The sequence below is a fragment of the Hippopotamus amphibius genome, chromosome 10 (assembly GCF_030028045.1).
Source record: "Hippopotamus amphibius kiboko isolate mHipAmp2 chromosome 10, mHipAmp2.hap2, whole genome shotgun sequence".
NCBI lineage: Eukaryota > Metazoa > Chordata > Mammalia > Artiodactyla > Hippopotamidae > Hippopotamus > Hippopotamus amphibius.
The window spans coordinates 16,759,913-16,786,347 of NC_080195.1; the positions used below are offsets into that span (position 1 = coordinate 16,759,913).

General features: G+C 38.9%; 1 protein-coding gene across 3 annotated transcripts in view; it reads left to right on the forward strand.

Moving 5' to 3' along the window:
• Positions 1-2,884: 2,884 nt before the first annotated feature.
• Positions 2,885-26,435, forward strand: part of ASAH1 (N-acylsphingosine amidohydrolase 1) — a 38,388-nt gene continuing 14,837 nt past the window's right edge. The window contains exons 1-4 of one of the 3 annotated variants that reach the window (XM_057697419.1): positions 2,885-3,038; positions 19,280-19,326; positions 23,329-23,419; positions 23,830-23,916. In XM_057697419.1, coding sequence (XP_057553402.1) covers positions 2,961-3,038; positions 19,280-19,326; positions 23,329-23,419; positions 23,830-23,916 — 303 coding nt within the window. In that variant the 5' untranslated portion in view covers positions 2,885-2,960. Of the gene's footprint in view, positions 3,039-7,077; positions 7,162-11,890; positions 11,980-19,279; positions 19,327-23,328; positions 23,420-23,829; positions 23,917-26,435 lie in introns of those variants that run through there. The other 2 variants (XM_057697421.1, XM_057697420.1) reach the window with 2 other exon arrangements.

Sequence of the window (26,435 nt, forward strand, 5' to 3'; positions counted from 1 at the left end):
TTTATGAGGTTGAGTCAAAAATTATCTGCACTCCAGTTATATTAAAACTTCTAAAAATTCTACAGCCAGAGTGTGGATAATTTTTGACTCACCCTCATATTAAATCAAGTCATACCTGTGGTATGACTTGGTAATGTGTTATGTGCAGTGGATTTCATTCAGGGGTTGGGTGGTTAGGCTGCAATGATTTTAAATCAAGGCCCCACCTCAGCAACCCAGGAATGTTAGGTAGGAGATTAGAAAATGTCCACAGCTTGCTAAGAACTTCAGCTATTCTGATAAATGATTTGATTACTGATGCTGACTCTGCATACTAAATAGGTTACCTAAGTCTTATACTTGATGATTGCTGTGAAGATAGTATTTAAACCACCCTTCTGGCCAACATAATCATTCATTTGTACACTTAAATACCATTTCTATGAATATGTCCGCATGCCATAAACCATAGCAAAGTTTCCTATGGCCACATGCTTTGCCTTGGCCTTCTGTACATTTCTACTGAAGAATCAACTAGGTTAAGAAAAAAAGATGTAAGTGTAGGAAAAAAATGCATAAAAAGTATATATATACAATGGAATACTACTCAACCATAAAAAAGAAGAAAATTTTGCCATTTGCAGTAGCATGGATGGATTTGGAGGGCATAATGCTAAGTGAAATAATGCAGAGAAATATAAATACTGTATGATATAACATATTTGGAATCTAAAAGATAAAACAAGCTGGTGAATAAAAAAAGAAGCAGACTCAAAAGATACAGAGAACAAACTAGTGGTTACCTGTTGGGGAGAAATGAAAGGGAGGGGCAATAAAATGGGATTATATGAAATCATGTGTGTAAAATTTTGTAAAGCACCACAGAATTTAAAAAACCTGTCATTCAATAAAAAAATTTTTTAAAAGATGAATACTCTTCAAACCAAATAGCTATTTATATAAAAGATGGGACTCCTCTCCCCCCCCCCCTTTTTTTTTTCCTGGCTTATTTTAAGGTCCAAGATAGTTCAACCTATTTACACACACATTTGCACAGAGTGAAGCCCAGGTCTTTACAATAGCTCCTTATGCCCTATATAATCTGCCCTCCCCCACTTACCTCTGCGACTTCATCTACATTTTTTACCCCCTCTTCCTTCTGCTTCACCCACACTGACTTCCTTGGTGCAGCCAAACATGCCAGGCACATTCTCACTGTCAACCCTTTGCCCCAGCTGCTCCCTCTGCCTGGAATCCTCTTCCCTAGGCATCCACAAAACTAACTGCCTCTCCTCCAAATCTCTGCTCAAACACCACTTTCTCAACAATGCTTGTCCTGTCCATCTTACTTAACATTGTGACTCTCCCTACTCTTGATCCCCCTTACTCTGCTCTTTCTCTATAACATTTATTACCTTCTAACATCCTATATAAATTTTCTTGGGTATGATGTTTATTATCCATTTTTCATCTAGAATGTAAGCCTCGTGAGGGGGGAACCTTCTGTCTTTTTTCTCTGCTTATCCCCAGTGTCTGGAGAAATGATGGGCACATTATAGGCGGACATTAACTATTTTTTGAATTAATGAACATTTCTATGATCTGCTTGCTCACGGCTGAATCTGGAACCACTTTAATCATGTGATATGTTTCAAAAGTCAAACTTCCTCCTCAGAGAGAGGAACCCTGTCATCTACCAAAAAAAAAAAAAAAAAACCTTGGAAAAATCCCCCAAATTCTCATTTCACAATCTCCAACAAAAAGATTGTTTGATTTTGAAAACGAAGTAATACAAATGGGTAAAATTACAATTTCAAACACACAAGAAAAAAAAATGAAGATTTTCATGATAGTATTCTGAGTCTTACTAAAGCATTTAAAAAAAAAAAAAAAAAGGCTAGTTGGATGTCAAAGAGGCTCAGTGAGAAAGAGGAACCCAGAGGGTAAGATTTCCTGTTGGACTTTTAAGTAACTCATCCCACTAGGGCGACGGCGTCCATCCCCGGCATGAATGCCAAGTAAATGGATCTGTAAGGTTGTTTTTCAGGTGCAGGCTAAGCAGACCCTGCATGCCTACCCACCTCCCAGGTTCACCGGGGCTCTGCCCACCTTAAGCCTTTCGTGAGGTAGGCGAAAGCACACAGCTGCTTCCCATCAGTGAAGGACGTTTCGCGGTTCTACCTGGACGTACCACCTGCTGCCTAACGGCAAGTAACTCAAGCCTCAATTCTGTGGCTTGTCAGCTCGGCTGCGAAAGCCTAAATGGGTGATTCACAGCCTTCAGTATCCGTGAGAATTAATTATCCCCCTGGCGGCCCCGACACCTCTCTGGTGACCCCGCGGTCGGGACGAATAACCTCACTCACTTCGGCCCTGCTCTCCTCAGAGCGCAAAGACGGGTCGCGGTCGCGTGTTAACGCCGCGTTTTGAGACGCTCGTGACTTGCGCCTGTTTGGTGGGCTTTCGGTTACCAAGCGGCCCGAGGGCAGACCTCGCCCTGGACTGTTTAGGGACGCCGCACGACGGCACCTGGCGGGGAGACGAGCTGGAGGAGGCCTAGACCCCCACGTTGCGGGGTGGGCGCGGCCCCTCGCGGAGGCACTTCCCCGGGGGAAAGTTCCTCAGCCTCCCCCGCCGGGGCGGGGCTGGGGGGCGGGGCTCGGGTTCGGCGCAACCATTGCCCTCAGAGTGGTGGGGGGGAGGGGAGACGCGACAAACACCACGGTCCTAACGCAAGGGCTGGCCCCCATCCTGTGGGTTCGTTCTTCCTGTCGGAAGCCTCCCTCGTCCTGCCGCGCCACCGAAAAGCCCGGTCCTGTCCTTCCTGCCCCATCTCCTGCGGGACCGTCCCCCCCCGCCTCGCGTGGTACGGTCCGACTCGTGGGTCACGCGGCGGCGGGGGCGTGGCCTGCTCCGAGCTTAGGAGGTGCCCCCTGCGGCCTCCCCTCGCGTCCTTAGCAGTGGAACTGGCGGCTGGAAGGATGCGGGGCTGGAGTTGCCTAGCCTTCGTCTTACTGAGCGTGACCGTCACCTGCTCGGTGGCGCAGCAGGTGCCACCGGTGGGTGAGCTGGAGCCGAGGGCGCGGAGAGGGGCGCGCGGGTGCACCTGGGGTGGGGGAGCGCAGGTGCGGGGCGGGCGGGGATTGCGGGACATCTAGTCGTGGCAGCATCTTTACAGAGGTCCTGAACTGAGGTGTGGTTGCGGGCTGGCGAACCGCAGCCCGAGTTGACTCGGTACGTGCTGGAACAAGGGAACCTTTTAGAAAAGTCCTAATCTCTGCAGAATGGTGGTTGTGATTTGCACACCCTCACCTTTGTTCTACCAGTACCAGCCTCGCTCATGCAGAACTGCAAGAGAAAAAGTTCCAGTTGGTTTGTGTACATGATTAACGCACTGCTTGAGGACTTTGGCATCCTCGGCCTGGTGACGAGGTGCTGAAGGAGAAGTAGCAGCTAAGATCCTGAGGGTCCTGAGAAAGGGCGAGACGTCCCCAGCCAGGGCAATGGGAGTAGCCCAGGCCCACCCAGATGTGGCTGCCTGGTGGCGTTCACCCCCAAGTCAAGTGAACAGTTGTGGGTCTTTCCCCCTCACGGACTCGATAACTACAAGAGACAGTGAGGGACCAGTATCACTCTTATTTTGCAAGGGAGGAAGTTGACTCCAAGTGAGAAAATGCCTAGCCAGAAGTTACACTATGGTTTTCGGAAGCGTGACTGAGCTCAAGCCTCTGGACACCCAGTCTGGTGCTCTTGCATAATTCTCTTCTTTAAAAGCAATACGACTGCATTTTTCTTTTTCAACAGATCATATAAATAGGAACTTGAGTGCATGTGACCTAAGACTAGATGAGGATATTGACATGGGGAGCAAGATGTGCATTCTCCTTTTATTCTTTTCTCCCCCCTCTTTTATGTTATTACTCTACAGAGGAAAACTTTAAGAATAAAATCGTGGTGAGATGTTGTTCAGCGATTCAAAACTGATACAAGATAAAGCAAGTAAAAGCAGAAGACAAAATAGTGTGCACAGTGATTTCAGTAACAGTAAAATACACAGTACATGTATGTGGGTATGGATTGGAAAGGTATATGGAAGAAAAAAATGAGTCTGCTTTAGTGTGGGTAGCAAATTAATTTGCTTTGAAGTGGTTGGGTATGGAAATTTTTTAAGAATTTTATACTTTGATACTGCCAGTGCTTTCTGCTAAAGACCCCAGGAAACACACCTACAGTTGAAGAAATTGGGCTTATTATTCTGTGCTGAATAAGAATACACACCATGGGCAACCGTGGGACCTCTCATTTAAAGGGCATTAGGAAAAACCTGTTTTATAATTTAGACTTTGGTTGTGTGTTTCAGGGGCAGGTCTAAGGCATGGGGGGTTTGCTCCTAGATTGGATGTTTTTAGAAAGTGAGGCAACACTGTGATTGGGTAAAGAGGCAACAGTCATTTGTTTAGCAAGAGAAGGGCGTATTTTGTATTTTGTGGCTTGCACAGTACCCTTGTTTTTGTCTGTGCTTAAAAAGAGTCATCAAGTGGCCTTGGTTTGTCACATTTGATCATGTCTCAGATCCACCTTCGCTGAGGTAGGCATTCCATGAGGTTGGTTATGTCTAACAGGAGAACATAAAGGGCCTGGCTTTTGAGTGTCAGATCAGCAAGTGATAATACTGAGAGGTCTATTTGTGGACCTCAGAACAGTTGCAGATGTCAGGGTCTGCCTTTTATTTTCTTTCTCAGTACTTTATTTTTCCAAGCAAAATTACTTTAAAAGGTATTTTTAGAACAAGGAAAATCAACAGCCCCTCCATGAATTTGATAGTTCTTATCTGAAACAGTGGTTGTCAAAATCTAGTCGGGCCTCTGGTGTCAGTTTGGGAAACTGCTTTCACAAGTCTTTAATGAAACAAGAAAAATGAGGCTGTAAAATTATTAATTTAGAATGTTAACTTTTATTCTGATTATTACTTTCCAATTTTTTGTTAAAATATTCTTTTATGTGTGTGAGTTTTTGCTTTGTTTTGTTTCTTTTAACATCTTCTCTTTGGAGCATAAAAATTGGGACTCCCCTGTACTGGGCCCCTCTCAATTTTTTAACTGATCTGGAAAATCTGGGAACCACTGGCTGAAAGTATTTGGGGAACTTCACAGAAGTTCAGTGACTTCATCCTTTGACAAGAATAAGCAATTTTCATTTTGAATTGTTCTATGATAAACTGTAGCCACATAGTAACAAAATGTATTTCAAAACTGCTTTTGACAAATATGATCATGGGAACTGGCTTTAAATTACAAAGAAAAATAATTGGATTTGGACTGTCTGTGGGTTTTGTTTTGTTCTGTTTTGCTTTTGAGGCTTTTCAGACTATAGCATATTTTAAGGTCTTCTTGAGTTATTCTTTGATTCTATTAAGAGGTGGTGGTAACAAGCTATCCCACTTCTGGGTATTTATCCAAAGAAAATGAAAACTAAATTGAAAAGATATCTGCACTCCCATGTTTATTGCAGCATTATTTACAATAGCCAAGATATGGAAACAACGCAAGTGCCCATTAATGGATGAATAGATAAAGAAGATGTCCGCCCCCCCCAATCATACAATGGAATACTACTCACCCATAAAAAAGATGAAATCTTGCTATATGTGACAACATGTATGGATCTTGAAGGTATTATTGCTGAGTGAAATAAATCAAAGACAGATGCCATATGATTTACTCAAATGTGGAATATAAAAAGCAAAATAAATGAACAAACCAAACAAAAACGAACACATAGATACAGAGAACAGAGTAGTGGTTACTGCAGAAGGAGGGTGAAATGGGTAAAGAGCATCAACTCTGTCATGCTGGATGGAAACTAAAGTTTTGGTGGTAAGCATGCTGTAGTGTATACAGAAGTAGAAATATAATGTTGTACACTGGAAACTCAGTAATGTTAAAAACCAATATTATCTCAACAAAAGTAAATTTTAAAAATATTTTGAAAAGAGAGATGCCGATGACAGATGTGCAGGAAGAGTCTGGTGAAGGAGGTGGAGGTGACTTGATCCAGGGCTATATAGACCTTGTTAAAGATTTTGGAATTTATCCTAAAAACAGTGGAAAGCTGTTGACTGGTTTTAAACAAGATGTGATAAATTTCTCACTTTCAAAAGACCCATTTGGATTGGAAGGGAGCAAGGGTGGATATGAGGAGACTAGTCCAGCGGAGGAAACAGGGTGACTTACAGGAGGGTTGTGCCAGTGGAAAAGGAAAGAAGTGGATGATTCCGGAGAAGATTTGGGGGTAGAATGAGCTGAAGGAAGAGTTGGATGGGGATGAGGGACAGGCACCTTTCTGAAGTGCTCACCTGGGCGAATGGTGGCATCACTACCAGGGAACATGGGGAAGAATGAAGATCATTTTTACTTCGGTTATGTTGAATTGCACATGGCATGGAGATATCCAGCAGGCCTTTGGGATTGGAGCTCAGAGTCCAGTTATAGGCATATTGGGAGTCATAGGCATATTATTTGAAGCCCATTGGAGCAGGTGAACATTGAGCATATAGAAGAGAAGGAAAGAAGAGGCCTAGTCAGAGCCTCAGGGACATGTATGTATCAGGTCGAGAAGAACTGGCAAAGTTAAAGCAGCTGCCAGAACTGGAGAGCGAGTGTTAGGGAAGCTCAGTGGAGAGGGTGGGACAGGTCACCTATGTTGAATGCCATTGAGATGTCTGATATGTTGTCCTTAGCCCCTAGAGGTCATTGGTCACCTTGGCCAGCGCAGTGTTGGGAGCAGAAAATAGATTGTAGTAGCCTATGGAGTGATCAGAAGGGAAGGATTAGAGTGGGTGAGATGACTGTTCTCAGTCATGAATCTAAGCAGATTCCTAAAATGTGTGAAAATTAAACACACTGGCTCAGTAGTGAATTGCTGAATCGAACTTGTGCATCTGCTTCTCAAGTGTGTAATAACATTGTGGACATAAGCCACTGAATCAGCTTTCAGCAATGATTTTCACAGAGTTTCCCCAAATCACATAAACCCCATCTGGCTTGGCCAGTTTTATTCTACTGCATTTGCTTTTCCCCCAGTACTTTAAAGGAAGGAATACACAGATACCATCTGTTTGCTTATGCAACAAATACTGCTCGCCTCCTCTGTGCCAGACTCTGTTCCAGATGCGGGGAACAGGTCAGTGAACAAGGGAGAGAGGTCTTTGCCCTTGTGGAGTTTGTTCACATTCCTTTTACCTAAATATTCTCAGTTTAATAGGGTACCATCCCTTCAAAGTTCAGAAAACAAGTGAAAAACATTGCCTGCTCATTTGAGTTTGTTACATATGCAAGAAACTTGTCTTTTTGAGTTTGTTACATATGCAAGGAACTTGTCTTTTCTTGTTCGAGTATGTCTTGACTATGTGTCTGCTCTGTTGTACATAAAAACACTTTAAGAAACAAATCTTATTTAGAAAATAGTTGTTGGTGAATTAAAAGATTGAAATTGTCTTGCTGAAATTGTTCAGTTTCTTTTCCGATGGTAAGAACACTGGTGTGAGCTATATAATTTCTTTACGTTACCTTTCATTGCCTTTTCCTGATTATATGAATAAGACAAGCACAGGAGGGCTTTCTGAACTCATTGGTACAGTCTTAGAAGCATGCATTTCATTGGGGTTCTCATTCTGCAGGACTCAGATATTTTAGGAAGCTGGACAAGTTATGTCATTTCTTATAGGCATGGAGCATTCGGGTTGCTAATGGAAGAATTTTCGCTTTATATGTTATTTCCCTAAATATAGTTATGTCAAGTAGCTCTGTAGCTAGTTTTTTCTTTTTAGTGAGTGGGGAGGACATAAAGAATGATTAGTTTCAAAGAGGTTCAAGTTCTTATCAAATAACCAGAGTAATTAGAGAATTCGCTGACTCAGGAAGTATTTACAAGACACTTTACAGAGATTTTCACCACTTTCTTTGGCTTTAGGAAGCAAAAATGAGAGAGAGCACACGTGAGAGAGATCAAGATTTTAAGTTAATCATATTTTTTCACCCTTTGACAAAGTAGCACAGCATACCAAGCAGACTACCTAATAGCTCCCTCTCATCTATTTACATTCTATACCTATCATCTGTTTAAATTTTTACCTATCTTTGTAAGGTTTTCTACTGTTAAATCCATGTATATTTCAATTTGGAGATAGTAATAATCTTTAAATACCAAATGAGCTCACTGTAATTTTATTTCAAATCTGTACATAGATTTTTGAAGCTGTCTTTCCTTGTAGAAGTCTCCCTTGAAAGTAAGGATGTAACTGTCTCCACTCTACCCCAAATCTAATCTTTTTGTTTAAAATGACTGTTTTTAAAGGGTATTGTGCTTAGTGAAATAAGTCATACAGAAAATGACAAATACCATATGTTATCACTTATAGGAAGAATCTAAAAAATAAAACAAATACATGAATATAGCAAAACAGAAACAGACTCACAGTTGCGGAGAACAAACTAGTGGTTACAGGTGGAGAGAGGGAAGGGGGAGGGGCAGATAAAGGGGGGAATTAAGAGATACAAACTGCTATGTATCAAATAAATAAGTTACAAGGATATATTGTACAGTCCAGGGAATATAGTGAATATTTTATAATAACATTAAATGGAGTATAATCTATAAAAATTTGAATCACTATGCTGTATACATGAAACTACTGTAATATTGTAAATCAGCTCTACCTCAGTAAAAATTAATGTAAAAAATTTAGAAAACAAAGTTGAAAAATGACTTTGGTGTCAGTACCTTATGAACACCTGAAGTACTCTGGTCTTATGGCTGCTGCCTTTAAAAATTACAATCACATTTACCCTTTACTCTCACAGCCAGTTTCTCTGCAGATTTCATGTCTATGTATTTCATGTTTGTTTATTGCTGCCGGGATTATCATAGTAAAATGTCTTATCAACCTCAGACTCCTGTGTGTATGGTAACTAGGTTGCTCTCTTACCTCTTGGACAGTTGAACTCTTTCCTAATATTTGATAGTGCACTGGTAATTTCCCTCACAGTTGTAAGAAATATGCCTTGTAGTTTGATTTTATATTGACTTTGGAACCCAAGTCATGCAGATGTAATTACTAGGGAAAGAGGAGCATCATTACATTTCATTTACTCACTGAGTTGATTCTAGTGATCATCAAAAGCCCTGAAGGAAGTGCAGATTGTTCCCTATTAGGAATTAAATTGAGGTTTTATTGTTATCTCTGTGGGAGGGGAGCCTGGACTGGGGCTCTGTCACCACTGTGTAACGTTCTAGTCACTAATGGAGCTGGGCCTTGCATCCAGAGCATGACCCTAAAGTTCCTGAAAACTTGAAATTCAATAAAAAGGGCATAAATTAGATTTTTATGAATCAAGCCACATTTTAAACTCACCAAAAGCGCTGATATTTAGAAGAATCTTATAGTGAATAAGTTAGAATGAAGTAAGAGTTGCATTTCTAAAGTTAATACTTGCCCTTCTTATTAAGTGATGTTTGGAAAATTCGTAGTTGTAAATTAAGGTGTTCTTAAGTAGAGTGCTGCTTTTTGGTGTCCATTTCCAATTTCACTGAGCAAGGACTAGTGAATTAAGAATACCCTGCCCTCCACTGCAGTCATATGTTGTTATCTTAAAGTAATTTTAGATAATGACAGTTAAAAATACTTAAAATCATGTCAGGGAATCACTCTCTGAAAATCCTCCACATAGTGTAAATGAAATCATGCAGTTTTTTAATTTGATATTTTAAAATGTGTATCCAAGTATACATAGTTAAAGAAAATCAAGTAATGTAGGAAGGCAAATGATAACAACTGTCTCTGGGCTTATTCCTCCTACCCCATCCCCCTTCTCTGGAAGCAAACACTTTTTTTGTTGTTTTGTTGTTGTTGCTGTGTTTTGTTTGAAGTGTAGTTGATTTACAATATTAGTTTCAGGTGTACAGCAAAGTGATTAAGTTACATGCTTTTTTTTCCAGATTATTTTCCATTATAGGTTATTATAAGATATTGAATATAGTTCCCTGTGCTGTACAGTAAATCATTGTTGCTTCTCTCTTTTACATACATTGGTGTGTATCTGTTAATCCCATACTCTTAATTTATGCTCCCTTCCCCCCCCTTTCCCTTTTGTAACCATAAGTTTGTTTCCTATGTCTGTGAGTCTGTTTCAGTTTTGTAATTAGATTCATTTGTATTGATATTATTTTTTATATTCCATATATATTATGTTTTATATTCCATATATGATATCATATTTGTCTTTGTCTTTCTGACTTACTTCACTTAGTATGATAATCTCTGGGTCCAACCATGTTGCTGCAAATGGCAATATTTCATTCCTTTTATGGCTGAGTAATATTCTATTATATATATATATACACCCACACACAGACACACATACATACATACATCACATCTTCTTTATCCATTCATCTGTTGATGGACTCTTAGGTTGCTTCCACACCTTGGCTATTGTAAATGTGCTGCTGTGAACATTGAAGTGCATCTCTTTTCAAATTAGAGTTTTCATCTTGGAAGCAAACACTTTTAACTGTTTGTGCTCAAATGATGTTCAACCAGAAACCAGCTCTACTGCCGTACTGGTTATTTGCACCTCAGTCTATTTTGACTAATTGGTGCCCATGCCAAATTGGGTGCTGAAAGTTTCAAATATCACCCCTTGTTATCTTTATGAATACTACTGTTGATAATATGTTTATGCTGTATTTGTCTGAATCCACGTTAGGCATTGTCTGCTTCGTACATATCCATCTCCACAATGGATAAAAATTTAGTTTACTTTCAATATTCCCTACACCTTTCTTTTTTCTTTATTTAACAGTTTTATCGAGATATAATTCACACCATACAAATCACCCACTAAAAGTATACAACTTAATGGCTTCATTATATTCGCAGAGTTGTACAATCATCACTACAATCAATTTTAGCACATTTTCATCACCCCCAAGAAACCCCTCACCACTTAGCCTTAACCCTGAAACCTACCTAGGCAGCCACTAATCTACTTTTTATCTCTATAGATTTGCCTATTCTGGACATTTTCTATAAAGGGGATCATACGATATATGTAACTGGCTTCTTTCACATATCATAATGTTTTCAAGATTTATCCACATTGTAGCATCTATCAGTATAGTAAATGTGCATTCTTTATGACAGAGTAATATTCCATTTATGGATATACCATATTTTGTTCATTCATCAGGTAATGGACATTTGGGTTGTTTCTGCTTTTGGATGTTGTAATGCTGCTGTGAACATTTGTGTACAGTTTTTTTTGTGTGGACACGTTTTCATATCTCTCAGGTTTATACCTAGGAGAGGAATTGGCTGGGTCACTTGATAACTCTGTGTTTAACTCTTTGAGGAACTGCCAGACTGGTTTCCAGAGCAGCTGCACTGTTTTATAGTCCCAAGGGCAGTGCCTGCAGGTTCCAGTTTCTCTACATCCACGCCAACACTCATTTATTATTATTACTGCCATCCTAGTGGGTATGAAGTGGTATCTCATTGTGGTTTTGATTTGCATTTCCCTATTGGCATAGGGAAAGATGATGTGGAGCATCTTTTCATGTGCTTATTGAGTTATATTTTCTTTGGAGAAATGTCTGTTCAGATCCTTTGTGTATTTGTTAATTGAGTTGTCTTTTTATTATTGGAGTTGTAAGATTTTTTATGTTTTCTAGATAGAAATCTTTTATCACATATATGGTTTGTAATTGGCATAAATGTAAGGACTCTCAATTGTTCCATTGGTTTATTTATATTTTTTATGCTGGTATTGCACTATCTTAATTACTATAACTTTGCTAGTAAGTTTTAAAATCAGGAATTGTCAGTCCTCTAATTTTGTTATTCTTTTTCAAGATTGTTTTGGATGTTCTGCATCCCTTGAATTTCCATATGAATTTTAGGATCATTTGTCTATTTCTGCAAAGAAGCCAGCTAGGATTTTGGTACGTATTGCATTAAAGCTGTAGATCAATTTAGGGAGTATTGCCATCTTAACAATATTAAGTCTTCCAACCTATGAACATGTATATCTTTCCATTTATTTAGGTCTTTAATATTTTTCTACAATGTTTTGTAGTTTTCAATGTACAAGTCTTACACATCTTTGGTTAAATTTATTCTGAAGTATTTTATTATTTTTGATGCTGTTGTAAATGGAGTTGTTTCTTAATTTCATTTAGTTTGCTCATTGTTACTGTATAGAAATACATTTGATTGTTGTACAGTGATCTTGTATCCTGCAACCTTGCTCAACTTGTTTATCATTTTAAAAAAGTTTTTAGTGGATTCCTTAGGGTTTTCTATAGAAGATAGTGTCATCTGAAAATGAGACAGTTTTACTTCTTTTCCAATTTGGATGCCTTTTATTTCATTTTCTTGTCTAATTGCCATGGCTCAGTACTTAAGCACAATATTGAAGTGGGGCAAGTGGACTCCTTGACCCCTCTGCATTTTTCTCCCTCTTCTTCTTCTTCAGTTCTTTATGCTTTCACTCTTGCTTAGTAAACATTGATAACATAATTGTAACTGTAATGGAGTCATCCATGCTTTGTCTGTATGTCTCCTTTCAAAGAATGAAAACTGTAAACAATGTTTAATGAAGTGTGACTTGAAAACATTGGTCATTGCTCAATGTGCTGTGATTACACTTCCTTTTCTATAATCCTAAAGCCGTAACTCTTAATGGCACTAAAAGAATATTCAAATATATTCTCTACCAAATACTCATATTCATGCCAAATGCACATATTCATTTTAGTTTGCTTTGTATATATATTATACCTTTCTTATACAGATTTTTTCATTGGCATTTCTAATTTCTTTCCTTTGTTCTCATTAGAAGAAAACAAACCTATGCCATCATCGCTGTATTCTGTATATTTTTCAGCTTCTGACCTATCCTCTCAATATTTGTTCTGTCTGTTCTTCTTGAAACCTACTGAATTCCTATTCCAGTTGAGACCATTTTCTTTTTATTTGGACCATTCTTTTCCAAGACTATCATTTCCCTGTATAGTTTTTGGTTGTTTTTCTTTTTTTCTTACACTCAGTCTCTCTTACCATGTTCTCAAGTTCTTCCAGCCTTTCAGCTGTGCAGTTTATTCTGTGGAGTCCCCCTTTTTAGGACACCTGTCTCCTTGATATAATGTTGCACTATTGCTTTCTATGTCTGTTGATGAGCTGTCATCCTAAGGGTTCCCTTTACCGCTCTATGTAAATTGGAGCCATTCTTTTCTGGATCCTGTTCCATCTTTCTCTCTTATGCCCTTGTTTTGCTAGAGTACATCTTGACATAATGTAAGAAAGAATGTGTGAGAGGTGAACTTTCTGAGTCCTTGCAGTGACTTAATAGTTAAGACTTTAAATGAACTCTCAAAATTGATCGATGCCTTTGCCAGCTATAAAATTCTAGTTTCAAATCAGTTTCCTGCTGAGTTTGATGGCATTATTTTCTTCTAGCGTTTATCTAGCTATTGAGAAGTCTGATGGGAATGTAATTCTTATTCTTTTGTAAGAAACCTGCCTCACCTGGTCCAAACCCAGTGATAGAAGCTTTTATGTTTTCTCTTTATCCTTTATGTTTTGAAATAACTCAGTGATGTGTCTGACTGAAGGCCCTTGAAGTCAGTTATTATTTCAAACAATCAGTAGGCCTTTTCATTTTCAGAACTCAGCTCCTTTCAGCTGTAGGAAATTTTCTTACATTATTTCTTTCATAATTTTCTCCTCTTTATTATCTCTGCTCTCTTTCCAGAAATCTGATTAATCAGATGTTGGGCCCCATGCATTGATTCTCTAAATCTCTCTCTCTCTCTTTTTTTTTTCCCTGCTGTGTTTTCTATATAATTTTTTCCCTATATTCTGGGAGAGATATGCTCACCTTTATTTTTCTATCCTTATTTCAGCAGCTGTGTTTTTTATTGAGGTATAGTTGATGTACAATATTATTTGTTATAGGTATACAATATAGTGACTTACAATTTTAAAGGTTATACTCCATTTATAGTTATTATAAAATACTAGCTATAGTCCTCTTGTTGTACAGTATATCCTCATAGCTTATTTTACACCTAATAGTTTGTACTTCTTAATCTCCTACCCTTATGTTGCCCTTCCCTGCTTCCCTCTCTCCACTGGTAATCACTAGTTTATTCTCTATATCTGTGTCTGCTTCTTTTTTGTTATATTCAATAGTTTGTTGTATTTTTTTAGATTCTATATATAAGTGATATCATACAGTATCTTGTCTTTCTTTGACTTCTTTCACTTAAGCAGAATGCCCTCCATGTTGCTGCAAATGGCAAAATTTCATTCTTTTTTATGGCTGAGTAGTATTCCATTGTATATGTAACACATAATTTTTTTAAATAAATAAATTTATATATTTATTTATTTATCTGTCTATCTCATTGGCTGTGTTGGGTCTTTTTTGCTGTGCACAGGCTTTCTTTTAGTTGCAGTGAGTGGGGGCTACTCCTTGTTGTGGTGTGCGGGTTCCTCATTGCCATGGCTTCTCTTGTTGCGGAGCATGGGCTCTAGGTGCGTGGGCTTCAGTAGTTGCAGCACATGGGCTCATTAGTTGTGGTTCACGGGCTCTAAAGCACAGACTCAATATTGGGGCGCATGGGCTTAGTTGCTCCGAGGCATGTGGGATCTTCCTGGAGCAGGGATCAAACCCGTGTCCCCTGCATTGGCAGGCAGATTCTTAACCACTGCGCCACCTAGGAAGCCCAACACATCTTTTTTCATTCCTCTATTGATGGATGAGCAGTTATGTTTTTAATTACTTGGTTGAACTTTTTTTCATACCATCCTGTTTTTGTTTTATAGTTATAACAGCATATTGAATTTTTCTTGGGGTTACTGTTAGAGTATTGAATCTGATATTAATTTGTGTTAATTTGTTTTATATTTTCCTCTGTTCCTTAAAATATTGGAATATTTTGGAGCTAGTTTTCGTTTGTTTTCTTTGTATTTTTCTAATTGTTAGAATTGGAGGTCTTTCCTCTCAGGCAGGAGTCATTAAACTTTTCCTGTACAGGGCCAGATAGTAAATCTTTTAGGCTTTGTGGGCAGAGGCAACATTGAGGATGTTATGTAGATATTTGTATGCCAAAAGAGAAGAGAAATTTCCACAAAATGCTTACTGATGAAAATTCATTAATAATAAGTTAGTACATTTTTTTAATAGAGGTCTACTAATAATTCTTATGGGTTGGGCATTTTGCTTTTTGGGATTCAGGGTTAGTGTTCCAAAGTAATTGCAAATGTGTGTATGTTATTCCCAATTTGTAATGAGATTGTACATATTTCATCTTTGAAAATGTCTTTTTGTGTAGATAGTATGGTAGGATGAATAATGGCTTCCCAAGGATGTCCATGTCCTAATCCCCAGAACCTGTGAATGTGTTATTTTTTATGGCAAAGGGAACTTGGCAAATGTGCTTTAGTAAAGAATCTTGAGATGGGGGTGTTATACTATATTATCCATGAGGCCCAATATAATCACAGACACCTTTATAAGAGGGAGGCAGGAGGCCAAAGAAGAAAGAAGATGCTATACTGCTGACTTTGAAGATGGTGAAAGAGAGATGTCACAAGCCAACAAATGTAGGTGACCTCTTGAAGCCGGAAAAGTCAAGGAAACAGATTCTGCCTTAGAGCCCAAGGGGAAACTCAGCTGTGCAGAACTGTTTTAGACTTATGACCTTCAGAGCTGTAACAAAATAAATTTGTGTTGTTTAAGCCATTAAGTTTGCGATAATTTATTGTAGCAGCAATAGAAAACTAATGCAGCTAAGTGCCGCCACTAGTATCAGTCCAAGAGTATATGATTTCAATTGAGTCTCTGTGTGTCTGAGAGATGTTTAATTACTTCTTGGCATTTAGGTAGTAGATGGAGGAGTTTTGACTGATGAAACAAAGAGAACAAAGCTGTTTTGAGAAAAGGAGATCCCAGAGAGGTTCCTGGCTCAGAGTAGCATTTGTTCTGCAGAGTAAGAATAATAAATAAGGATGAAAGGAGAGTTCAGTTGAGGGGCCAGCAAACAGAAAAAAAAAAAAAAACCCCATCCCAACCTCTGCATACAGAACTGCATATGACATTACAGCTAAGCAAAAGACTAAACCCGTACACTGTCTCTCTGTCTTCTCTCTTTTTTTCACACATACATACCACCTTGAAGGGTTTTCCTTGACAGAAACTGAAGAAATCATCTAGAAAGAACAAGGGCAGCTAGTATGGGTGTTAGTACCCTGAGTGGTGGTTGGCAAACTACAGCCTGGCACCTGCTGTTGTAAGGCCTGCAAGCTAAGGGTGGTTTTTATGTCTTTTAAAAGTTGGGGGAAATCAAAAGGTTAATATTTCGTGACATGTCAAAATTGTGTGAAATTCACACGTCAGAGTCCGTAAACTGAGTTGTATTCAGGCACAGCTACACTTGTTTGCATTTTGTCTGCGGCTGCTTCAGCACTGCAGCAGTTGGGTTGCTCCAGTGCAGCCCAAATGCAGTGTGCTCATGGCTTTCACTGCTGCTCCATGCACTTCAGATGACGTTTATGCAGTCATAACTCAGCTGCATTGTAAGTGCCACGTGTATCAATGCATCATGTTATTTTGATCTTTAAGAAAATTACTGGGCTAAACCTATCACATCAAAACAAGAAAAGTGGACTTCAAACGCGATCTTCAGGCCACGAGAAGTAGGGATTGTCTTGTCAATTAGCTGGCAAAGCATTGTGTTTATTATGCAGTGATGCTAGAGTTGTGCTGAAAGAATGCAGTGTATGTTGACATTACGAGACCAAGCAGTCATCACAGTATTCCCAACTCCTAGGAAAAAAGTGATTAGAAAAGCAAAATGTAAAGTAGAGTATCTCATCACAGCAGGTTTTATTTACGAATTTTAAAAAGTGAAATGAGGCTGAAGCCAAAGTAAGTCTCCAAGTGGCTTATTTGTTAGCAAAGCAGGGAAAGCTATTTACCAACGGTGAATTAATGAAATCACATTTGATTGCAGAAGTTGAAGAAATGTGTCCTGAGAAAATTTGTTTTTCACTCAGCCTTTAGCCGAGAACAGTTGACTGGAACTTTGGCAGCAACATCAATATCAATTAAAGAACAACGCAAATGATTCCCAGTTATTTTTCTTGACTCTTGATGCTGATCAGTTATCAATATTTATTAAGCATCGGATGCCAGGTTTGAGACTAAACAATTAGTGTCCTTATATAGTCTGCGTAAAACAACAACAGGCAAGGATGTTTTCAAAGAAGTTGATTTAGTAATTCAGTAAGACCTGAAGTGGAATCTGCTATGATATGTAACAGTTGACCGGTAAAAATATGTGTGGAGCAGGAAAAGGCTTTGTTGGACAGATGTACAAGACTTCTGCAAATGCAAGATGTTTAAAACTTGTGGTTATTAATTATATTGTTGGCTGGCATGTACTTTGTGGAAAATACTTAAACCTATCATGTTGTTATTATTCAACTATGAACTTCTTTTGCTGTCATAGATTTTCACATGTGTGAATTTTGTAAGCAATAGATGCTAATTATCCTGACTCAACAGCTGGATAGGTTGGCAGCAGTGAAGTTTTACTACAACTTTTGAACTCAGGGCTGAGACTGAAATTTTTCTGAATAAGAACCACCCTCTGTCACTATTATTGAACGCTGAATGGCCTTAGAAATTAGCTTTTGCTAATTTGATACTGAATTATCAAGTTGATATTTAATATCTAATATTTTATATTTCTAATTTAGAAATGGAATTTAAATTCTAATGATTAAATTAGCCTTTGATAAAAGTTTATAGTTGATGCTGTTTCTTAATGAGTTCAACCTAAAATTACAAGACACAACAGTACTTATATGAGAAACATACTGTAGGATTTTGACAACAATTAGTATTTGAATTTCAGGTAATGTCCGGCTACCTTATATACTTCAAATACAGTCAAAAGTTAAAATAGGATGTCAGATCGCCATTCCCACACATGTTTGCTGCAGATATATTTTCTGAGCTCAAACTACAGTTCTAATAGTTTCCTTCGCTGCTTCAGCTTCCTCTTAATGTGGATTTATGATTTTTCAAAAAAAATTTTTTTTTAACTTTTGCAATATTGGATCTCCAGTGGAAAGGAGATAAACATGCTTGGCATCTAGAACTAGTAATAAAAGAATGATAAATCAGTGTGGCCTTTTTTTCTTTTATCATTTTATACTGAGAACTATTTCTATTTTGCTGCTAAGCTTGAACCATGTTCCCTAAAACAGTCTCATTCCTTCATTGTCCCAGCAGTGGCCTCAGTGGTGGGGGCTCTCCACACGCCTCAAGGAACACAGAGTCTAAGAGACACACAGATAATTGCAGTGCCGTGTCAGAAGTGTCGCGATGGGGATGTGTGCAAATGCTGTGGGAGTGTGGAGGAGAGGGTGGCTTTTTTCCTATGGAAAGTAGATAAAGACTTCACAGAAAAGACAGGATTTGAACTGGATCTTAGGAGTTGGAGCCTAAAGTTGACAAGGTGGAGAAGGGGCATTCTAGGCAGAGGGAAAAGCAAGCGTGTGCAGAGGCATAAAAGGGTGAGAGACCACAGCATGTGGTTGCAGGTGACTATTCACACTAGGGGAGTGGCAGGAGAGGAGGCTAGGATGGTGTGTGAAGGGCCAGATTATGTAGGCTCCCCCCACCCTGTGCCCTGAAAATCTGGTTTAGGATGCGAGTCTCTTGCGATAGCGTTGGCTCATAAGTATAAGTAATATCAGATCCTATGAAGTAATTTCCTTTAATGATAAATCAACCTAGTTATCATAAACATTTTCCATCTACATTCTTTTTTTTTTTTTCTTTTTTCTTTTTGGCTGCGCTGCAGGGCTTGTGGGATCTCAGTTTCCCCGCCAAGGATTGAACCCCCAGGCCACAGCAGTGAAAACCCAAAACCCTAACCACTAGGCAGCCAGGGAACTCCGTCCATCTACATTCTTATCTTTTCTCTTTACTCAATATATTTGCAGTAGGAAAGCCACGTTACAATACCTGGCAAATAGTGCAAATTGAATTGAGACTGAAAATGTACTTAAGTTTGAGATTTTAGAAGTTTTTATGGGAGGAAAAGATTTTAAGAGGCATTGAAATAGTCTAAAGTGCCAAATCATACTTGATTTTGTCTTCACAAGCTGCTTTTGTAGATTGCCTACTTAGTTTTTCTGAAACTTTTAATTGTCTTTTTTTTTTAGTGGACAGAAGACTGCAGAAAATCAACCTATCCTCCCTCTGGACCAACGTGAGTAAACATTACATGATCAAAACTCACTCTGACCTTCGTGGAGATTTTTCTCCATGTAATAATCTCATAAAAATAACAACAGTGAGTAAAAACTTAAGTCATGTCTTTTGTCCTGAGATAATTGATTTTTCTCAGGTTTGTGTATTATGCATTTGGCTAAGACTTTGGACAAATAATAAAATACCCTGTGACAAAAATGTCCATTTCTAGCCTACCAAAATCATAAAGGGTAAAGAAAAAAAAAGGGGGGGGGGGAGAATATTTATTCTCCTCTGAATTCTTCTACCTGCCCCAAGTAGGTAGAAGAATTTACCTACTGATAAATGGAGAGGTGACCTGTGATTTTCTGTGGTGCCTGAGTATAACCTACCCGATCATACTGAAACAAAAAAGTATAGGGTTTCATGTGAAACATTCAAAAAATAAACCCTGGTGTGGTAATCAAAGCTACTGAGGACAAAACAGGATTGGAAAACATAAGGAATGGGCCAGTATCATGTTTTAGTGTGTTTAACGTTAATATTTTTAGTTTAGGGTTTTGGCCTTTTCAAATCCTATGGGGCTAAAGAGGCCCGTGGGAAAGACATAAGAACAGCTCACTGGCCCAGAGTACAGAATGTGAAAAAGAAGGAAGAGGTTTCGGGAAGGGTAACCTTTTTTTGCCCTGCTCTTTTCTCTTGCTGAAAGAAGCCTGCTGCAGGGAAGGAAAGGCAGAGTACATACAACTTTAACCAGTAATATCAAGATGACTTTTCAGTTTTTATGGCACTTTAAGTGTGTGTGTGTGTGTGTGTGTGTGTGTGTGTGTGTATAAATATTGTGCTACACTTGTCTGAATTATATCTTCTAAATAGCCTCTGTTCCAAATACAGTGAAACTGTAATAAACTAAATTCTTTTGATTTACTCACCTTTTTGTAGAAAGAAACAAATATTTGGCAGGAATATTTAGAAGTTACCAGTTCCTTTGTTACTCTGAAGCCAGTGCGCACTCCAGTCCTCTCTAATGGCTTGCTCTCTGAGAGAGGCTCTTCCTTTCCATCACCGCTGGCATCGTATTGATCGTCAGTGCCTTATTGATTACGAGCATCTGTCGGCTGGTCTCTCTGCCCCAATTCATTGAACATGTAACGCGTACCTGCCACATTTAAGGCTTTTTCCCCTACCCCCTTTTATGTGTATGTGTCAATGAATTGATTGCCCTGCAGACTGTCCCTGCTTGGGCATTTAACTGGTTCCACATTAGCGTGTGTGTGTGCGCGTGTGTGCGTGTACATACACACCTAGGCAAATAAGCACATTTTTCTTATACATCTACATAATATAAATATTTTTGCCCTGGTATTTCTGCTGGATTCCTTCCTACCTCACTGGCTTGTTCCCTACACAGAAGTCCTTGGTCCCACTCTGATGTTCGTCCTCTATGAACTACACATGGATGTTGAGGTCTGGGAAAGAAGTGTGGTACTCATGTACCTTTGAATGACAACACATCCTCCTGTACCTTTAAGGCAGTCCTTTTCAATCAAGTGCATAGATTCTGGACGTATGCATGTGCAGTTGTGAGGGAGGAGAGAAACACCTGTTGATCCAGCCTCACCAGTCAGATCAATGCTGGAGACCAAGGGACAGACAACCAGGGCACCCCTGATCCGAGTGCCATTAACATTTCTTTTCTACTGCGCACTGTGCTTCGCATCTGCTGTCTTACTTGTGTATGCATGTTGTCACTTGGACTAGTTTCCAAGCTACCTGGGCAGCCAGGTGGGTTCAGTCAGTGATTAATATTGATTATGATGACCTGGGCACAGGAAATGCGAAATATCAAAAATAATTTCTTGATGCTTATTGTTTGTAGTAAAGTAGGAAAATATTCTGTAGTGATCACTATTGATTAAATACCAATGCTGTAGGACTTCCCTGGTGGTCCAGTGGTTAAGAGTCTGAGTTTCCAATGCAGGGGACATGGGTTCGACCCCTGGTTGGGGAATTGAGATCCCGCATACTGCTTGACATGGCCAAAATAAATAAATACTGATGCTGCTAAGTATTTTTTGCATACTTCATGTAATCCTCACTGCCTTCATAAGGTAAATACTCTTTATTTCTCTAGGAAATAGAGGTGCAGATGTTAAATACTGAAATATTTTAGAAAAATATTAAATGAGGAGGGAAACATGAGATTACAGTTAGCCAAAATCATAGTAAGGTTTAGCTATTAAAATGATTTTCTTAATCAGATTAATAACAGTTCTGTCAAAGAATTCTGATGAGTGGAGATTTTACTGTAGAGAGGCTTCTAGGGTCTTCCCATTCCTACTTAATTATAATCCTCTGCTGTAATGAATTCATCTCCTCTCCATTTCTTCTTTGAAATCCTAGACTGAAAAAGAGTCAGGAGTTCAGGACAGATACAGCGGCATGGTTTGGGTTTTGTTGGATGTTATGAGGGGAGAAGCAGCTGATTGAAGTTCACAGGTAGAACACGGATCTTATGACAGTGCCACCAACGTGCATGGCTCCAGTGGGCCACTAATTTATCATTGCTACTGGGCACAGAAATCCAGATGTACGCTGGTGGGGAGGGGAGGTTAGAGCCATCTGCCCATAACGGGAGGAACAATAATTATTTCATTGAATTGTGGGACAGAATTTTGCATGTGAAATCATGATTAGTCAGAAGCTGAATTCATTTGTTTTTATATAAAGCTTTTTTTCTGGGATTTACGTGTTATAGTATATAACATAGATATCAGCTACTAAGGAAACGGGAGCTTGAAAGTGCTTTGAGAAAAAATTCAGTCTTGTGATTTGTGTTTCCAAAGTTGCGTGTGCTTTCCTTTTCTGTCCAAATCACAGCGTGAGTGGCTGCTGGTTAAGAATTTCATAAAACCTTATACCTACACCCCGGCCCCAAGCTCAGAGGCATTATTCAGAGAATCAAATAATTATTCATGACTATAGAAGAATAAATAGGACCCCAATTCTTGACCTTTAGGAACTAAGCCATACCGCCTTCACCCATCCCCACTGTAGACATAAGTCTGGGTTTATGTCTGTGTATTTAAGAGCCTGATAACACTGCAGCACCCACCGGAGCATACCTTCTCCTTCTCTGGAGCAGGACAGTAAGGGAGCACATGCTGCCTATTTTTAGGCAGCTTTAAGCTCATCAGTCACTGAGTGGCACACCCTCAGAGGCTATTTCAGTTCAGTAGCAAGTGCCAGGAGATAAAGTTTCTATGGTGACAGAGAATAGTTGTAGAGTTTATCCATCAGGAATACCGCCCAGCTCCACTGATAAGGAAGTGAATGTTGCTTTGTCCTCGCAGTAGAAGTTGCTGTGTGTAAACTGAAGAGAAGGACTTTGGGGGTTGGGTATGATCCAGCAGTCCTTGGGCTTGCACTTACTACAGAAGAATGAGAAGAGAAGTATGATAAGAAGAGCAGCATGGCTGAGGGAATAGTGAAGGCTCTGGAAGCCAATCATGGGAAGCTCATACACTATGTTGCCACTCTGGGGACTTGAAAAGTGACCTTACCGAAGCCAACACTGAAGTCCATGATTTGACAATAGTGTTAGACTGTCTAAGAGGGAATTTTGAGACTGGGAAACCAATTGGAGAAGTGCTCAAAGCCTAGAGTAAATCTCTGTAGAGATTTAGGAGGGGGAGAAAAAGGCAGATATTTTCTAGCAGTGATAATCAGGTTACATATAGTTCCTGAGCCAAAATTGATTATTTTGCCTATCACCACTACACATTAACCTTCTAGAACATATAATTCTATTCTAGGATTTCCAAAATGACTTACGATTGTATATACAACATAGGGCAGCAGTACTGGGTGGAAAATGAGCTTTTTTACAAGTTTGATTTGAGTACCAATTTTTCTCTTGTTATTAAGAATATGTCTCTAACATGTCCATATAGATGTAATTGTCTAATCATCATGAAAAAGCTGCTTTTAACATTTCAAGATGATACACCTCTCATTACAGCTACAGGGGTCCAGTTCCGTGGTACACCATAAATCTCGATTTACCACCATACAAAAGATGGCATGAATTGATGGTTGACAAGGCACCAGCGGTATGCTATGATTCTTAAATCTTTTATTTCTGACTTTACTGAATATAATTGCATTTAAAAGAACACGTCGTGATATTAGGTACCAAGTATTTTAAGAATCTGCTTCCCATGGTTCTCTGCTATTTAAAATAAATGATAGTAGAGGAAAAGATGTCATTTCTCTGTAGCTTCTTGCTCTTTTTACTAGACTTTGCATTTGTTTCTTTATCTCATATCATATGCAACATCTAAATAGTTAATCAAACGTTATGTTAAAGATGTCTTGTGTTTACATATGTTTTTAAATAGTACTCTTTTATTTAGCTACATGTGAATAAGTCAAAAGGTTTATATCTGTTTTCATTATACCAATATTAATCTTAAATGTCAAAACTTCATGTCTCTTATCAGTTTTTTAATTTATTTTTCAGCTAAAAGTTATAGTGAATTCCCTGAAGACTCTAATAAATACATTTGAGCCAAGTGGAAAAATTATACAGTTAGTGGATCAAAAGTTGGTAAGAAATATTATTTCCTGCAGTAAATGTTAAACACGTACATATACACACAAGAGTTCAGCAAAGGCTCTGGTATTTATTTAAAGGCCTCTTCTGAGGAGTTTGGACAAATTGGCTTTTATTTCAGACTACTGTCAAAACTTCAGAGGGACTTAAAATTCTGGGGCTTGGTAATATTACAGTAATAGGACACAAAATAGCATGGCAGATTTTGGCAGTTAGCTGCTCTTTATTATAAAAGTATGAACTATTTTACAGAGCATTGGGCAAATATCCACATTTCATCTGGGAGTATCCTTCTGTTATATATACTTAGGTTTGCCAGTTCACTTTTGAAAATTTGGATTTTTTCTTAAGAACTTTGCCTGAGTATCTCAAGACACCGAGAGAGATTCTAGATATGACCAGATGACATGCTCAGCCCAGCCCCGTCTCTCAGTAGCTGTGACCATTGAAACTCACTTGGGTTGTGTGTTTCTTGTCTCTGTACAGTCACCAAACCATTTCATTTCCTGGTCATGCAGGAAGATTCCATTTCTCAGACCCTTTTTTTATTTAAAGGAAACCAGTGGGAAATCTAAGGCCTGGCCCCTGGAACCCCCAGAGAGAGTCTCATCATCCTCTTTCTCTTGCCCTCACTGGCTGGCGGGGTGCAAAGGATTAGGGGAGAAACCAAGGCCCTAGGTCAGATGTTTTAAGCTCAGCAGTAATGACATTTGGGATTGGATAATATTTTGTTGTGGGCAGTGTCTGTGCACTGCAGGATGTTTAGCAGCATCCCTGGCCTCCACCCACTGGATGTCAGTAGCACCCCTTCAGTTGTGACAACCAAAAATGTCTCTAGACTTCGCTGAATCTACCCTGGGGGAAAGCCATCCCTGGTCGAGAATCATCGTCCTAGAGGCTGAACCTTCTGGGCACACCATGACAGTTGTACTTGCCAACCACCAGAGCTGTCATTCCCCATGTTTATGCTCTCAGAGCCTTTGCTTAAGGCTATCCTTTATGTTTGTACTAGCCAGACTTCCCCTAAATACAAATGTTGGCAGAAGCAGCAGCAGAAGAGGCCCCTACACGCCCCGGGTGCCCTAATCCCCCTAACCTGCATGTCAGCAGGGAGAGCAGCGTGCGGAAGGTTTAGGTGCCCAGACTTGACAATCAGACAACATTAGGGGTTTTGTTTGTTCTTTAAACATTGGAGATCAGTTGGTTAGATCAGGCACACACTAGCTGTGTGTCCTTTGACAAGTTTCTTAACATACGAAACTTCAGATTTCTCATCAGGGAGAATTAACTAATAATACCTATTTCATATGGTGGTTGTGAAGATTAAATGACTTGCTGTATGTAAAGCCCAGTGCATGGATGTAAAAAATGGTAAAGAAATGTTCAGTAAGTCATGTTTGTTTGTTACATTGGCAGGAGTATCCCACTTATGCAATGCTTTGAATTCCTAGGTGGAAGAATCATATGCCTAGTTAGATTACATTACATATAAATACCAAGTTGGTGAAAATGGGACTTGTGAATCTTAAACACATTATCTTACCAAGAGACTGTAAGCTTAAATCTTGATCTAATTGTTAGTGAATAGTTGCAGTTGAAAATAAAAGTATATATGAATGGATGAAGATGTCATATGTATACATACAGTGGAATAATAGCCATAAAAAAGAATAAAATCCTGCCATTTGTGACAACATGGAAGGACCTAGATGATATGCTATGTGAAATATGTCAGAGAAAGACAGATACCATATGATTTCATTTAGATGTGGAATTATAAAAAAATGAACAAATATTAATAAAACATAGTCATAAATACAGAGGAAAAACAGGTAGTTGCCAGAGCGGGGAGAGGGGTGGGGGGAGGAGAGAAACAGGTAAGGGAGATTAAGAGGTACCAACTTACAGTTACAGAATAAATGAGTCATGGGTGTAAAATGCACAGTGTAGGGAATATAGTTAATAATGATAATGTAATGTCTTTTTATGGTGACAGGTGGTAACTAGACTTATCTTGATGATCATTTTTAAATGTATAGAAATATCAAATCACTGTGTTGTGTACTGGGAACTAACAAAGTATTGTAGGTCAATTATACTTCAAAACAGACAAACTTGTAGAAAAAGAGATCAGATTTGGGAAGTCAGTTATACTTCAAAATAGACAAACTTGTAGAATAAGAGATCAGATTTGGAAAGGTGGATTGGATGAAGGTGATCAGAAGGTGCAAGCTTCAGTTACAAAATAAGTAAGTACTAGGGATGTAAAGTACACCATGATAATTATAATTAACACTGCTGTATGTTATATTTGAAAGGAAAAATTTTTTTTTTTTACTTTATATGAGATGATGGATGTTCAGTGAACTTATTGTGGTAACCATTTCATGATGTATATAAACCAAATCATTATGCAAAAAAAAAAGTATGTATGTCCACCATTGAATTTGCTCATATGTCCATCATTTGCTAACAGGATGTGGTAATGCTTCTCAGTCCAAGATCAGCTGTTA